Source organism: Equus asinus, chromosome 7 (genome assembly GCF_041296235.1).
Source record: "Equus asinus isolate D_3611 breed Donkey chromosome 7, EquAss-T2T_v2, whole genome shotgun sequence".
NCBI lineage: Eukaryota > Metazoa > Chordata > Mammalia > Perissodactyla > Equidae > Equus > Equus asinus.
The window spans coordinates 48,205,355-48,222,867 of record NC_091796.1 but is presented as its reverse complement, the minus strand read 5'-3'; the positions used below and the strand labels follow the sequence as shown (position 1 = coordinate 48,222,867).

Below are 17,513 nucleotides of genomic sequence, written 5' to 3'. Positions count from 1 at the left end.
ATTAAAATTACATTGAGGGTATAGATCAATTTGGCAAAAACATCTTTATGACAATGAATTTTCCTTCTCAGTAAGATTATGTCTTTCAATAAGTTTTATTATTACACATATTTTGGCTAAGATTTTCCTACCTAAGTGATTTTTTAATAACTACTCTAAATATCTTTCCCCCCAGTTTTAATTGCAGTTTCTGTCTGTTGATTGTTCAAAGAAATGTGATTAGCTGATTTTGTATAAAAAGCAACCCTGTCAAACTTTCTTACTAACTCCGATAATTTGTCTGTAGAACAAAATGGTTTCATTTCTAAATTTTGTGCTTAAGTTAAACATCTGGCTATTGCCTCCAAATAATGCTGAATAAAAAAGATGATGACAGGCATTCTTGTCTTATTCCTGAGATTATAAGAACTATTTTTAATATCTCATTATCAAGGATTTATTTGTCCTAACTTTTAACTAGACTGAAGGGGTTCTCTTCTATTGGTGGTTTGCTAAGATACTTATTAATCATGAATGACTGCTTAATTTTATTGAATGTTTTTTCTTTATCTATTAGGATGATCATATATTTTTCTCCTTTAACCTATTAATGCTTTTAATATAGTGAATACCATTTCCAGAATCCTAACAAGGACCCAACATGTCGGATTCTGACCAATCTATTCTACATTAGCATCGTTTACACCATACATCTAGTGACAAAGATGATATAAATATCAATATCTTTACCAAATATAACAACTTAGGTTAAATTGCTAATACGTTAAAAGATTAGAGCTCAGAATAAATGTAATAAATTAGGTCCAAGAGTACAGAATCAATCTTAGGGAACACAGCCAAGGTGACAAGAGGTCTTATAAATATAAACCTGACCAGAATGGTGTAGGCTAACTTTCCACAAAACAACTCAATGTATTTTCTGGGGGGGGGAAAAAAAGGGCCATCAAAATGGACATTTATTTTGTACATTCTCTACCTCTGCAGTATTTTTGGTTCTAGGTCTTAAATGAAACCCTGATTCTTTCTGTTGATATTTCTCCACAACTAACCTAAAAGCACAAAGGCATGCACAACACTTTGGCCTGAAGAGTACACAGCATATTGCAGAAGTTCTCTAAAACTTCAGTATGGCAGAAAAATCATTTTGCAAGATTTCAGTCTGCAATCACAGGATCTTCAGAGGGAGAAGAGAATTCAGTTTTTATTTAGCCCAAACTTTTATTTTAGAGATAACTTTAGTTATCTAGTTAACAGAAGAATTATTTTGTTGGTAATTAACACATGGAATGGATTAAAAATCCATTAACATCTATACTTTTACTATCATAAATTCAATTAGTTTGGCATGCCTTATTTTATATTAAATTAATATGACATATGCCTTATACCTTATAAGGGTCAGAAATTTTCAAAGTGCACTCCAGGATGTCACCCTACAATAATGGGGTGGAAAAGGAAACAAGAGGGCAGAGGTTCTTCGGAACAAAGCAAATCACCATTTTTGAGGAGAAAGGGAATAAACAGAGCTGAAACAGATAATTTATGTTAAGAACTTCGTATGCGGCGGGCACTTTCCTAGGTACTCTGTGTATACTAACACATTAAATAGGAACAGAAACATAGTTTGGAATGCTTTATGATGTTATATTTGGGGAGGAAACCTGCTTCTATAATAAATACTACAGAAAGTAAAGCTTAAATTTTTTTTTGGATGAGGACATAAAGTAGATATGGTGATTCCCACTGAAGTAGGAGACTGGGGAGAAAAGAAGAGAGGACCCATCTATGGGGAGCCTCATCAATCTCTGAAGGTGGTTGAGATTTTAATAGTTTCCACACTAAGTATCTGTTGCACAAATGGTTCCAGGGCTAAAAAACAAAAATGGCTGAAAACTCTTGTTCTATTTTATCAGCAAATTAGTTAAGCTACGGTTTAATATTTTTCATGTAAACTATAATTTGTAAGGATTCTCCTTTCCCTTTTGTTTTTTCTACAGATTGGCCCTGAGCTAACATCTGTTGCCAATCTTTTATTTCTTCTTCTTCTTCCCAAAGCCCCCCAGTACATAGTTGTGTATCCTAGTTGTAGGTTCTTCTAGTTCTGCTATGTGGGACACCACCTCAGCATGGCTTGATGAGCAGTGCTAGGTCCATGCCCAGGATCAGAACTCGTGAAACCCTGGGCCGCTGAAGCGGAGCATGCAAACTTAACCACTTGGCCACATGGCCAGCTCCTCCTTTCCTGTTTTAAAATACGCATTTCTCTCTCTTAAATTTTACATCCATACTCTTCCCATCTCCTTCCTAAATTTAAGTGTGTATATCCTAGGGGTAAGTGGTGATATAGGGTGAGAGGGAAATGTGTTTATGGGAAAGTTAAGTAAGTGATGAGTAAATTATTTTTCAACATTAAAGAGAACAGAAATATATGACAAGGTCAAATAAAAATTTCACATGACTTTTAAAGATTAAAAAAAGACTTCAAATAAACTTCATGGTCACTTCAGGCCAATCCCCCAACAGCAACATATATCTACTTTTCTAAAGCATCCTGCAAATTACTATTGATTCAAATTACTCTTAGCATTAATATAATAATTTGCCATTATAAACAGATTACTTACAATGCAATTTAGGGCACAGGCAAGAGGGATTTGATAACACTGAATACTCCACCTATTTTCCCATTTTAAAATGAAACTTTTACATTATGTGTAGCACATGCTCTGTTTATTTGATTAGAGAAGAACTTTATGAATAAAAGACAGGCTTTAAAAAAACTCCTATAATAGCTACTTTTTAAAACAGTAAATTGTTATATTTCTCCACATATCCGACTGCTGACAATTTCCTAAATTGTCCTCTTTTCCTCTGAACAACTGAAGGATGTTTTACATTTATAGGTTTAATAAGCTGCGTCTTGTTTATCAGTGTAAGTTTTCTGGTTAGGTCATTATCTAGTTGCATTTCTTTGTAGTTTTGTTTACTGATCTGTCCTGGTTTCATTTTTTGAACAATTTTATGTTAACTTTCACATAGGTACCATTCTGGGTTTGACTAATTAAGACAGAACACAGAATATATGAACATAGTATAATAAATTCCCGTCAAATGCAAAATAACTACTGTTATGATTATAGTACACACACAAAAGGGCTACCAGGCCTTGAAAAGCAGAGAAATCTCCCTCTGGCCTTAGGGTATGACGGCATCTAAGAACATAGCTCTTTCTGATATTTTAAACAATTATCTTGACTACTTGTATGCTTCTTTGAACATTCCAAAGATTTCACCCATGTTCTCACTGGACTGCTATGATGCATGTGTTAAACAGTTAAAGGATGTCTTCTCTTTAGAGATAGGCAGACCTGCGAAGTTTCCTGTTAGGTATTTCATGGCCCACACAGAACTTAGCCCTGGACCCCTAAAGGAGCTAATAGTAACTGCAGAAGGGAATCAGGAAAGACACTGTTAACCACATAATCTGCAATGGTAAACTCCATCAAATGATAACCATCAATAAGTATGTTTAGAGGATACTGCTACCCCAACCAAAGAAAACTCTGGTTTTATCAGTTAGTTGCCTAAAACTCACTGATCTTTTCAAAATAAGTACAAACTGAGACATTTTTGTTAACAAGGGGCTAATACACAAAATCAGAAGTGATATGTACATTTTTCCCAGTAGAACAATAATTGAGACCAATTGTGGCCAGAATCATGGCACAGACAGGGGGTTAGAGCTATACAATCTACAAATATTAAACAAAAACTACCTTGTAGAAATTAACTGTTAATAATTCCTTATCCCATAAGGGCATTTTATGACAACAGGATATATTCTTCACTGATAATTTGATAAAATATTTCACTCTATGAATATCACCAATGCACACATATGCCACTGTGTCTGTAACTTGTGCTGAAACCAGAGAACTCTAGTGTCTGTTACATCTCATTAATTTGGGACAATCTCTACGACTAAATCATCAAGGGAATAAAAAGATACTAATGTTATTAGAAAGTATAAAATGGATATGTTCAACAAACCCTGGGTCTTAATAAAAGTCTTTGTTTAAACATAACTAAATTGTATCAACAGTCAGGCAATATTACCATCCATTCTTAATAAAACCAACAAGAAGATCAAATGACTAGAAACTAAAATAGCATTGGGAGGTAGAATCATAAAAGATGTATGATGAAAAAAGGAACCCAGCATCAATTTCAGTAGATAGTTCTGAATAGCTAACTAAAGGATTTATGTTCCCCTAAAACCACAGTTGCTAAAACCAAGTTTTGTGCTTTGTTCCTGCAATTACAGATGACGTTCTTCTCTTAAATGGACAAAGTACTTACGCTAAATGCTTTCTTGAGGTGATATAGCAATATAAATACCCAATAGAGGAAAAAAAAACCCAAGAGAAGGAGTACTTTTCCTTACAAACCCAAATGTACTTTATAATAAAATCACAGCAATGATAACTGCTAAAGGCTATCTCCTACCTGTGTTTTTTGATGCCATTGGAGAGAGCATCTCCACCACCACAATCTTTTCCTTCAGACATTCTGTGTTTTCAACTGCTCAAATGCTTTCCTTCTTCAAATGAGTGCGCTGTCACTGCTTCCAACTCAGGGACCGTTCGGATTCGGAATCTGTGGCAGAGCAGGTTCACAGTCAATGAACTGAAGTTTGGTGCCAGGCTTTGGTAACAATGGATATCTCCTTTAATGCATCAGGCTTTGAAACTTAAGCAGCCTACTTTGCCCTTCAACAATCCATCATTTAACTACCTCCTCAGGGATTTCATAGAATGTGCACCCAATAAAGTTAAAGTGGATTTATGAAACAGATATAGGTTTATATGAACTTACAATTAAACAGATTTTATATATTAAAAGAGATTTCCAAACATTACCTTATCTTTAAGGAATCATATTCAGTGGTTTCCCCCCAAACTTCTATTTTTATTTTCCCTTCCAAAGCGTCTTAAGTATAACTTACAAAAAGCATTCAAATTTTAAAATTCATATATAAGGAAAAAGCTATAGTGGCTGTACTTGTGGGAAATGTAAATTATATCCGATACTGTAGACAGAAAAGCAACAGCATTAAAATATTTTAAAAACCCTTCTTCTGCTATATTATTATTTAAATCCTCCAGTGCTAAAGCCCAAAGTGTCTATATAAAATCTAATTATCAGGCAGGCATTTTTAGGATGGAAATGCCACATTCCCAACTGGCTATGTGTTCAGAATGGAGCCATCTGCCTGTTTGGGAATAATAAGACAACTTATTTTTATACAATACATCACAGTTTTCAGGCATGTTCACATTCTTCATCTCCTTTCAGCATCTCCAGGGTGCTTTGGTGACAGCAAGGGAGGACTACAGGGTTAACAAGTGTGCTAATGGTTTCATGGTTTGCAAGTTAGGTAAACCAGGATTTGAACCTAGGTTTTCCGACTCCTTGTTTAAAGCTCTATTTATTTCAGCTGAAAGCAGCAGTCACTCAGTCTTCATAAAACTTTAAATGGTGCCTAAGTTTTCATTAAAATATAAATTCAAGGTAACTTTCCCTTCTTAAGCAGATAACTATTCACTCAACTGTCCTCAGCTCTGGGAAAGCATTCTTACACATATTCAAGCAAACTTCCTTAAAAAAATTTATCAACCATCTGCTCAGTATGCATTATAGCTAATCTGTTCAGGAAATTAAATTTTTTAGTGCTTTCTTTTCCCTTTACTGCATTCTATAATTCAGCCAATATCATGGAACCTTATTTTCAACATATTAGGTTGATTAGTAACAACTGCTGGAAAAGCACAACTGCAAGTTGGCCAACATACCTTGAACTCTGAACTCTTTAATGTTGTAAGTTACTTGCAGAAAGACTTTCGATCCTAGTAAAGTTATTTTTATTTTCTATTAATAAGTAAATATTTTTGGAACTTGAGAATACAGAGCTTTGTTCTGTCATATGCCTTATAACAAATAAACAGATATTTTACAAATAAATTTAAAGAGCTATCTATTTTTCATTGTCAATTTCAGCAGGTAGTCACAAAATTTTATCAAAAGAAAATGAAAGACAATCTGAATAGCCAATAAGAGGAAAGAGTCACCTATTAGATGAAATAAGCAGTTGTTAAAATTACACTTACGAAAACAATTTTGATAAAATAGAAAAATGCTTTTAATATAATGCTAAGACAAAAAAATCAGGATACCATTTTACAACTCTAAACTAAAAAGCAAAAAAATAATTTTACTCTGCCTTAAAGAAAGACCAGACTGGTTCAAGAAAGCAGATATCGGTACAAACAAGAGCAGTAAAATGAGAGAAGTTTGTCTAGGGCACAGTGAAGCAAAGTGGGGATCAGGCAATTTTCTGAGGTAGCCAAATGAGTGTCAGGAAAGCGTACATAGGAGAGGCAGGGCTGCAGGAAAATCTTAAAAAAACAAAAACAGTGCTCAGGTGGAGGAGAGAGTTGTTCAGATGGAGCAGCATGAGCAACACCTGAATCAAAGATAATGATAGTAGTCTTGCAGTGGTGGGTGGGGGGTGGTTTTTTCACTTCTACATTTTCAAACTTGTTTCATATGAAAAAAACTAAGAATTTAAAGAGTCAAACAAAAATAACTCTCTATTGGCTAGTATTATTTAAGATGCATTAGTACTTTATAATTTAGATGTTATGAAAATCAAAAAGCACTCAAGCAAAAAACCTCAAGCATTTATTAAACATCACTATGCACAGGATAATGTGTTTGCTATTTAAGAAATACAAATCATAAGACAGGAACTTGTCCACACAAAAAGAAAATTCTTAACAAAAAGAAGATATACAGTAAACACCAAACAAGAGGTAAGGCAGTAAGAGCTTCTATGAAGCAAAGACAGACTTTTCTCAAAACAAGATTTCAACTTAGTGAATACAAGATGAAGACCTACCTCTCTCACCTGTATCATGGGACCATGGTGCTTACCTGTAGCAATACACCATCAGGTGGGAGTACAGACCCTTGTCCTCTGTGGCTACCAGTTCTTGACTCTCTCTCTGGCTCTATCCTAGTCCATCTCCCCTCTACTCCCTTTCTCCTTGTTCCTCCACCTCTCCCTGTCCCCCAATCATTATTCCTCTCTACCCTGCTCCCAATCTCCTTCCCTCTCCAATAGAATCAGGCTATCTCCACTCTTCCCTTGAAGGGCTCTGACCAAAGTCACCAATTACTTCCACATTGCAAAGTCCAATGGTCATTTTTCAATTGTTAGTGTGACTCATCTGACACTGCTTAATTCATTCCTCTCCTTCATCATGTGCAAGGCAATAGTGGGATTCAAAGAACAGTAAGATCTGATCCCTGCCCATGGTCTAGCAGAGTCAGACTGTTTTGTGAACACATGAGTTCAGTAAATTTTTCTAGGTGCAGTAACAAAGTCTGAACAGAAGCAGTGGACCACAAAGGAGAGATCAGCCAATTTTACAGAGTGAAGGACAGGGTGTCCAGAAAGGATTGTGGCTCATGATAAGCTGAGTAAGTTGACAAGGAGTAAGAGTGGGGGTGGAGGAGAGAGTTACAATAGAGGAACTGTTCCAAGCAAAGCGAACAATGACCCAACACAAGGAGAAAAGAAATATTCAGTAAGATGGGAGTGGAAGAAACAAGAAAGAAGTGGTGGTAGGAGTAGTTGGATGGAAATGAGGGTATGAATCAGTCATTAAGCTGACTATATAGGATAAATAAAAATCAAAGGCAGGCAGTGCAACAAAGAGAATATAACATGAAGCTAAGAACGAGGTATTCCCCCAATACATGCCATGAGGTTCTGTATACTTGCTGGAAGTAAATCACAAAATTATCTCTGAGCGTTCTAGCTTCAAAGACAAAGAAGCAAACATGATCAATTACATGATTTACAGTGCCTGTGAGAGAAAAACTAACGAGTTACTTAAGAACATAAGCTCAGTTACTTCTAATGCTACAGAGATGTCTAATATATATAGTAGTCTGATATAGTTTGGACTTATTCTATTGGCAATAGGGAGCCATCATAATAGACTATGACTTCATAGCAATAGTCACACTAATCTGTCTATCTCCAGTATAACATCGTTTCAAACGGAGACTCATAGTTCTTGATATATTTAAATTCAAACACGTTTAGCTAAATGTCAAAGAGGCCACAGCCACCACGGAGAATCAAGGTAAAGCCTGCCCACAGAAGCAATTTTCAAGTCTCCCTGTATTAACAAATCAGTGATAGATCTCAGTGCCTCTGAGGTGATAATTCAATCTTAAAATTTCAGGTTTTTCAATTTTGCCCATACATAAAAATATCAAATGGGCCAGATTTTATCTACCATCCAACGTTACTGGGCAATATATTAATGACTTAGCGGAAAGCATAAAGTATTGGAAAGAGTGTGCTTGATGCCTCATGGTGGTTACAGTGCTCTTTTACAGTGGTATATGGCTGCAGTTCTCATGCTTTAGAAACAAACAAACATGGGGGAGGATGGGGAGTTACTGTTTAATGGGTACGGAGTTCCAGTTTAGGATGAAGAAAATGTTCTGGAGATGAGTAGTGGTGATGCAACAACGTAAATGTATTTAATGCCACTGAACTGTATATTTAAAAATGGTTAAATGGTAAACAAAACAAAACCTAAACAAACAGGCAAACAGAAACTTGTCAAGCCAAAGTCAAAGATCTAGCAGGCTGAATGCATGAACTATATTCTGGTCCTGTTCTCTCTCACCTCAACGCCAACAATGAAAGAAAACCACACAGAAGAAAAAGTGGTTGATTTTGCTACAGACCCAATGTTTTTAAATGCAGCAAAAGAAACTTAACAATAAACATAGCTAGATTTCAGAAAGAGTTAGCCTTTCATTATTCTTTTTATTTCCCACTGCGTTTTACCCTTATAAACATATATGCTTCTATAATACGTAAAATCACCCAAAATTTTCAGGATACTTCAGTGACCACTGAAAAAGAGGGTAATGGATTTATGAAATAGCCTTACATTACTTATTGAACTTTTGGTGAGTCATTAGGAAAATTTGTATAGCCCTGAGTAATGATGGGAAATGCAACACTTAGTACGTATTTATTTGTGGCTTTGTTTCTTCTCATCTAGTTCCAAAAGGATTCAGGTGGCTTAACTGATAATTATATTTTATAGAAAATCTGTTAGAACAATACTTGGAAAGAAACTATATTTTAGAAGATAAATTCTCCAGCCTACAGACAAGCATTTAAGGTAGATAGAATATCTGCCTGACTAATTTCTCAATTAAATGAGTAGTATTAACAGAAAGTTTGTTTTAATGTGATAAATCCCCAATGGCCTAGATCTTTAAAGCTCTATCCACATTAGGACTTAGAATTATTTTGAACACATTTCAGATTGAACACAATCTTCTCTCATCCAAATAGCATGGAAGCCAATGGCTGTGACTGGGTTAACACAACTTTAAAACTTTACTTGTAAAGTTGTATATATTAAATATATACAGCTCTTTATATGTCAACCATAGCTCAATAAAGTGGTTTTAAAAACTTTAGATTAAGAGGAGCATTACTTCTATCCTACTTTTTTGAGTTTTTCCTCCTTATTAAAAGGCTGGAAGACGAGGTCATGAAGTTAACAATATAAATATGCCAACAATTCTTATGTTATCCTGATAAACTTTTTTTCAATACAACCTTTGAAAAACAGCTTGAGAACAAATAGTACAAAGGAGCAAGATGTGGAAGAACTGTGGATAATGTCCAAATAACCCTTCCCCCTGTTACTTCAAGTAACAGGAAATAGTCAGGAGCCACACATACTCAATTTAACATCCCTTTATTGTTTATGGTTTCCCACATACTAGGCATGTTCCAAAAATGTCCAAAGTAACCCGACGTAACCCAAGCTTAAAATATCAGTGCCAAATTTTTTTGTGCGTGTGAGGAGGATTGGCCCTGAGCTAACATCTGTTGCCAATCTTCCTCTTTTTGCTGGAGGAAGACTGTCACTGAGCCAACATCTATGCCAATCTTCCCCTACTTTATGTGGGATGCCGCCACAGCGTGGCTTGACGAGCCGTGTTAGGCTCATGCCCAGGATCTGAACCTACAAACCCCAGGCTGTGGAAGCAGAGTGCGAGAACTTAACTACTACGCCACCAGGCCAGTCCCAGTGTCAAAATTTTATTTAACTTTAAGGTAAAATTGAGTAAACTCAAAAATAACACAGCAAAAATGAAGAACACAAAGAAAATAAGTGAAACGTACCACATTTAGAATAAATTGCAAACTGAAAATCAGGATGAGTCCAGAAGAAGCTGCCAAGAGACTGCTACAGTTATCTACTAAGGAAATGACAAAGCTTAAAACAGAATTTTGGCAGTAAGCAACAAGAGTCAGAGACATTCTAGACATATCCTCTCTGAATGATGTCTAAGGTCAAAATCAGCCAAAACGTATATAGTGCTGCAGATGACAGAGTTTCTTAAGAGTACTGGCTTGTCCCCAAGCAACTAAATCTACTAGTTTTCCACAACTTGCAAAATCTGCACATGTAATTGAAGATGAATAATTATACAAACTTTTGTGTGGTCTCCTGGAAATCTTATGTTTATCTATTTTGGACTACTACATCCAGAGCTTTCTAATTTGTCTTATTGATATCTTTAAAATTATTTTCAAGAAGGTCATTTTGCATTTACTCTACAAAGAAAATAATTCTAGAACTAAAGACCAGTTACAAAATAATCTATAGTTATAAAACAAAGTATTTTCACATGACTTCAATTTAATAAATCAATGTTTATCAAATACCTACCGCTCACCAGGTAAATGGCTAGTTGCTGAAATAGTTTAGAAAGATTAAGGAGATGTGGTTGGTGCCCTCCAAGTATTCAAGGTCCAATCTAGTAGAAGGCACACAAGTAAACATACGCTTATACAAACGGTGTGTGGGAATAGTGGAAGAAGTCACTCTTATGGGAACCAGAGTAAGTTTCCAAGCAGAGATGACATTTGAGCTTCGATGATGAATAAGAGTTTAAAGCAGGAAAAGAGAATACTGGGTGTTAAGGGAAGAGCAAACAGCCCCAAGGCCTGAAAGAACAAGGTGTGTCCAAGAATATCTGGCATAGTTAGGGAGGAGAGTAGTTAGAGGGAAAAGATGTGGTCATCAGATAGAAAGCTTTAAAGTGGGTCAGATCACAGAGCATGGACTTAACCTTTAGTAAGGGGGAGTTACTGGATGTTTTTCCAGAGAGTGATAGATCGGTTTTAAACTTTACAGATAACTCTGATGTATCCGTGTTTCATGGCCACTGTAACAATTACCACAAACTTGGTGGCTTAAAACAACAAAAATGTAGTCTCATAATTCTGGAGGGCAGAAGTCCAAAATGAGTTTCACTGGACCAAAATCAAAGTGTTGGCAGGACCACTGTCCTGCTGGGGGCTCTAGGAGAGAATACATTCCTTATTTCTTTCAGCTCTGGTGGCTGCCCGCATTCCTGGGCTTGTGGCCACATTACTGTAGTCGCTGCCTCCCACTGCCTTTTCCACTGTGTGTTTGTCTAATCTCCCTCTGCCTTTCTCTTATAATGATACTTGTGACAGCATTTAGGTCCCACTCAGATAATCCATGATAATCTCCTTATCTCAAGATCCTTAACTTAATCACATATGCAAAGATCTTTTTTCTAAAAACAGGTTATAGGTTACCGGGATTAGAAGGTGGACACATCTTTGGGTGGCCATTTTTCAGCCTATTACACCTGACAATATGTAATGTGGAAGACTCGTCGGCAGGGTCAAAGCCTAGAAGCAGGCAAACCTGTTAGCAGGTACTGTCATAGTCTATATCAGAAGGAGGGGGAATTTGAAGTAAGGCATTGGCAGTGAATACTGGGGAGGTGGGAGGAAAAGACTAGATATGTGGGGGTGTAAGTAAAGGAGACAAAAGATGACTTCCATACTTGTAGTTTTCACAGTGGGTAGATGATGATGTCATTAACCAAGATAGGAAATATAGAAAGGGATAGAATAAGATGACAAGTCCAATTTCCATAGTATAGAGTTTGAGATGCTTTGGGCCAAACTGAGAATTTTCAGTAAAGAGATGAGAAGCCTAAGGATATCATTATCCTCCACAACCAACTGGTTCTCAAGTTCAGTCAATTTAGCCTTAAAGATGTATCTCAAAATTTTATTCACTCAAATATTTGAACTCCTAATACGTGCCAGAATTTATGCTAGTTGCTACGGATGCAGAGTTTCTCATGGAATTTACTGTCTGGTTGAGTGCAGGGTTGACAAAAACCAAATAATCACACAAATGAGTACAAAATTTCAACTAAGGGAAATGCTGTGGTACTATGGTGCACTGAGAGCTTATAAACAGGGATCTGAATAAGTCAACTAGACTTCCTTGAAGAAGTCTCTGACCCTGAGCAAAAGTCAAGTCAGAAGGATACCTGTTCGAACAACTACAGCAATAAAAAGGGAGAGAATTGAAACCTTCTATTCTTATGTAAATTGCTTTTATTTAAACTCTTGTCATCTCTCATCTAGGTTACTAGGACCTCAAATCAATCTCTACTCCTAAAACAAAAATATTTTACTAGCATGTGAACTCCTGAGTAGGGACCATGTCTTATTTTCTTTGAATTCCCAATTCGTAATATAATGCAAGCATATTATAAGAATTCCACAATGTTTACTAAAAAAGTGAATCTTTATAAAACATTAATCTGACATCACCCTATATACTTAATTATCCCTATTGGCAACCACCACCTATACGCTAAAATTCAAATTCTTCAGCAGAATCTTATCACAAGACTCATTACAAGCTGATCCTAAACTGTTTTCTTGGCTTCATCTTGTCACTACCTCTCAGCATCCAAAACACTCACTCCTGCTTTGGCCACAGCACATTTCATGATGCTTTTAAAAACTATTTTTCTCTACCTTTGCATGTGCTGTCTTCCTCCACAAAGAAGATTCTCCCCCATCTCATCTGTCTGAAGAACTCTTTACTGACTCTTCAAAACATCCCTCAAAGGTCATTTATTTTGTTATCTTTCTCCAACTTTGCCAAGCAGTTAGCTGCCACTCCTCTGAATTTCTGTAACACTCCTTATGTACCATTCGGTGGTACTTACTCATGAACTTGTTCAACAAATATTTACTGAGCACCTCCTTCTTTGTCCAGCACTATTCTAGCGCCTAGAAATACATCAGTGAATTAAACAAGATCCTTCTCCCTCACTGAGGAGCTTACATTCTAACTGTGGGAGATCAACAAACAAATAAATATTATGTGAAAGGTACTATTTAAAAAAGGCAGAAAAAGGGAAAGAAAACGATACAGTGAAGGTGTCCCTGCGCAGAAAAATGAAGGAAGTGAGGGAGTGAGGACTGTAGATATTTGGGATAAGAGAGTTCCAGGCAGAGGAAATAATGAAAAGCAAAGGCCTGAGGGAGAACATGTTTGGCAAGTTCAAGAACTAGCGTTGAAGTCAGAGCGACAGAAGAAAGTGAGTGAGGACGACAGAGGCCGATTTTGGAAAGGTGGCAGAGGGTCAGATCATCTAGGACTTTGGCTTTTATTCTAGCCAAGAAAGCAAGGCCATTGGAGGGCTCTTTGTAGAAAATTGATGTGAACTGATTCATGTTTCAAAATGATTACTCTGAATGCTATGTTTAAAATACCGTTGGAAATAAGGGTGCAAGCAGAGAGACCAGAAAGAAAACTACTGTAATAACCCAGGCAAGGGATCATAAGGGCTTGGGTCTGGGTGATAAGAGAAGAATTACGGGAAGTGGTCAAATTCTACTATATTTTGAAGGTATATCTGACAGAACCTGTTGATGGGCTAAATATGGCTGTAAGACAAAACACACACACACACACACACACACAAAAACCACAACAGTATGTGATGGATGATTCAAAGGTACTCAGCCTTGGCCAAAACAACTGGAAAGATGGATCTTCCATCTACCAAAATGTGGAAGACTGTGGAAGGGGCAGGCTTGTGAGTAGAAATCAAGAGTTCTCTTCTGGATATTTTAAGACATTTAGGAGATCTCATCAGACATTTAAGTGAATATGCCAAGTAAATAGTTAGACATGAGACTGAAATTCAGGGAAGACAGGCTAGAGACACAAAATTATGCATTTATCAGAACACAGACAATATTTAAAGGGATGGGACTAAATAAGGTCACTTAAGGCAATGCTGCTCAAGCTTTAATGTCCATATGAATAACCTATGAATTTGAAATAAATGCAGATTCTTATTCACTAGGTAGGAGTTGGGGTCTTAGGTTCTACAGTTCCAACAAGCTTCCAGGTGATGCTGATGCTACTGATCCTTAGATCATACTCTGAGTACAAAGGATCCAGAGACTAAGTGTAGAAAGAAAAGAGAAGAGGTTCAATGCCTGCACCCTGAGAGACTCTAATATCTAAAGTTGGAAGGATTTAAAAGGACCAGAAAGGAAACTGAGAAAATCAAATGAGGGTGGTATCATGGAAGCCAAGTAAGGGAACTGTTCAATGAAGGCAGGAGTAATCAACAACCTTAAGCGCTGATGAAAGGTAAAGAGAGATGAGAATTGATACAGGATCACTCAATTAGGCAAGTGAGTATATTACAATAGTGACCTAGTCAAGAGCAAGTGCAGTGGAATGGTGATGATAAACATACACACAGAGGGTATTCAAGAAGGAATGATAAGAAAGGAAAGTGATGTGGGATCAAAGGTATTTTTAAAATATACAGCATTTTTAAAGATAAAATAGCTAATGGGGACAAGGAATAACCGATTACCTGGGAGGGAGAAGGAGCTGCATTAACGTCCTTATGTAAGTCAGAGGGGTGGGATCCCAGGCACAAAGGGAAAGGTTGGCTTCAGTTAGAGACATAACATTCATCAACGTAAAGTAGAGAAGGTAGAGTATGTAGACATCCAGGTGTGTGGGTGGCTTTGATACTGGAAACACAAGGAGTTTCTCCATGACATAAACAATGTCCTCAGATGAAGCAAGATGGAAGAGAAGGTATTAGAAACTTTAGGTGAGGTAAGTACAAAATAAACATGTAAAAGGAACTGACTAGACAAATGCAGAAGGACTGCTGGGCCGCAAAAGGGCACAAGAGAAGTTAACAGCCATGGACTTAAAGCAAGACCCGCCAGAGCGGCCTTGTATTCGTCTCAAGCTTCACAGTCACTCGAGGACTGGTATGGGAGGGGGAGGGGGATGGACTGGAGTTTTGCCAGATGAGTATAATGCAGGCAGAGAGAGGCAAGGGAGTGATTATATGATACCCATGCAATCTAAGCCTGGTAAAGTGGGAAGTGAGGACACGAGTGGAGTGAGGGACAACGAAAAGATGAATAGATGTCATGGTGTGGTCAAAGAAATGCTGGCATCAGGGTTTTAGAGACAGCAGGTTGAAAGATAGGAGATAGTGGTCAAATTGTGGAATGTATAAAACTGAGATTATGGCACATATATGGTGATTAACAAAGGCAAACTCTAGGGCCTGATCTTGGGAGTAAGTGCATTTTATCCTGGAGGAGCAGATCCCTTTCACATGACATTTTAACTATCTTTCCATGCGTTAGTCTCTTCCCCTAGACTGACAACAAACCCGCTAATTTAGGGACTAGATCTTCTTTATCTTGATATCGCCATGCCTAACAAAGCATCTGGCACACAGTGGGCACTCAATAAATAAGTTTGGTTAATGAAATCCGGTCAATGCTAAGGAGAGTACAAATGCACGTGGTCTTACAATAAATATTTAATGGAGACATTAATTTGGTCAATAAAACATTTTAGAAAAAGAACATGGGCCCAGAAGGTCAACCCCAAACCTAAAGGATAAATTATATCCACCAGCGCTTATCTACAACATATATATGATATAAGTAAGCTGCTGGATAATTTTTTAATGCTATACACACAAAACTAGATTAAAAGCCCCCACAACTATTTACATTTTCTCCAGAATGTTGTACCATATATTACATATAGTAGGTGTTTAATAACTGTGGTATTCTATGGTACTCACATGACATCAACCAATTAATCTGTTTTGTGCTGAGCAATAGAGGAAATAGAAAAGTTAATTCAATAAGGTCTCTGTCCTTAAGGGACACGCAATGTTGTTGGAGAGATGAAGAAATACACAAAAAGTTATATAACAAGAAAAAGGGCAAGAAGCAAGGCAGTATGGGTAATTGTCAAAAAAAAAAAAGGGTTGGTGGGCAAGAGAGAAATAAGTGCTGGGAATACAGAGGTGGGTGAGATTCTCATCTACTAGGCAGGTTTGGATTATAGAAAAGATAAAGAGAAAAGGCCCAGAAAAGAAATGTACAGCTATTTCAAAAATCAACTATAGAAGGAGAGAACACTGGGCCTGGGAACATAAAGAAGTCTTCACAGGGTTTTACTGAAGGGCCAAGACGCATTTCTGCCTTCCCAACGACACTGACCACCGTGGTCAAATTCTGTGTCTTCTACAGGCAAAATGTCAGTGTAGACTGACACTTATTACTGACATATTATTACTTTTTCTCAACTATTACCTGTTGTATTTATTGGATTAAGCTTTATTTGACATAGGTCATAAGTGTTTCTGTGTTGCTCTCCTCCAGACAAAATCAAAGCATAACATTATATTCCCAGTGTTCATTTTGAAAGTTTTGATTTAGAGAGATAAGCACCTACCCTTGCAACTGCTGAGAAATGCTAAAACTGGCTTCAATTCCATGACATAACTATCTATTGGTTTTGCCACTCTACACTACTGGATTCTATGCATTATTCATGCACATTTCGACCAAAATAGCATTAAGAAGAAAACTTAGGAAGAAAGGCTTTCTTGAGCAACTGATCTCAACATGTTTCTAAAAAGGAAAATGAACAGACCGTAAGAAAAACAATATATTTTTAAGTTGTAATACTTAAAAGGCAAGAATGTTCAAGAAACTGCTATCTCAGACCAGTCCTAAAGAGTAACAGCCATGAAATTATTTAACAGGTAATAAAATGTTTCAAAAATAATTCCTCAGAAGATCATCAGAGATTCATAAACCCATGCACCTTTAGTTTTCTCCCCCTTAGCTTTTTCATTTCCCCTGTCTCTGTGAGCAGGTCTCACAGCTCCAACTTGATTGTAAGTTCCTTGAGAACAAATTTAACCTTTTAACCCTACCTTATCCCTGTTTACTCCTTTGTCACCCATCCCTCGTCTCCCACATAGCACCCACAGTAGTGTATGCAGACTGTATAAAATGAGCAATGATTACTGATTCTCTTGTGCTCTTTATTGAATACCAATATATTTTTAGGGAAGACAGAAATATCAATGACATTTGGTCCACAACCTGCATTCAAAAACATTTAGAGAGCAACTATGATTCTATGCTAAGTACATCAGGGATATCAATATATAAGGTCCCTAGCATCACAAAG

At 36.8% G+C, this 17,513-nt stretch overlaps 1 protein-coding gene across 6 annotated transcripts in view; it reads right to left on the bottom strand.

Annotated features, from left to right (window-relative positions):
- Positions 1–17,513, bottom strand: part of LOC106822896 (oxysterol-binding protein-related protein 1) — a 106,935-nt gene that overhangs the window by 57,248 nt on the left and 32,174 nt on the right. For 4 of the 6 annotated variants that reach the window (XM_014828256.3, XM_014828255.3, XM_070513301.1 and 1 more), the window contains one exon: positions 4,507–4,656. In XM_014828256.3, the coding sequence (XP_014683742.1) occupies positions 4,507–4,568 (62 nt within the window). In that variant the 5' untranslated portion in view covers positions 4,569–4,656. Of the gene's footprint in view, positions 1–4,506; positions 4,657–6,993; positions 7,514–17,513 lie in introns of those variants that run through there. The other 2 variants (XM_044774492.2, XM_070513302.1) reach the window with 2 other exon arrangements.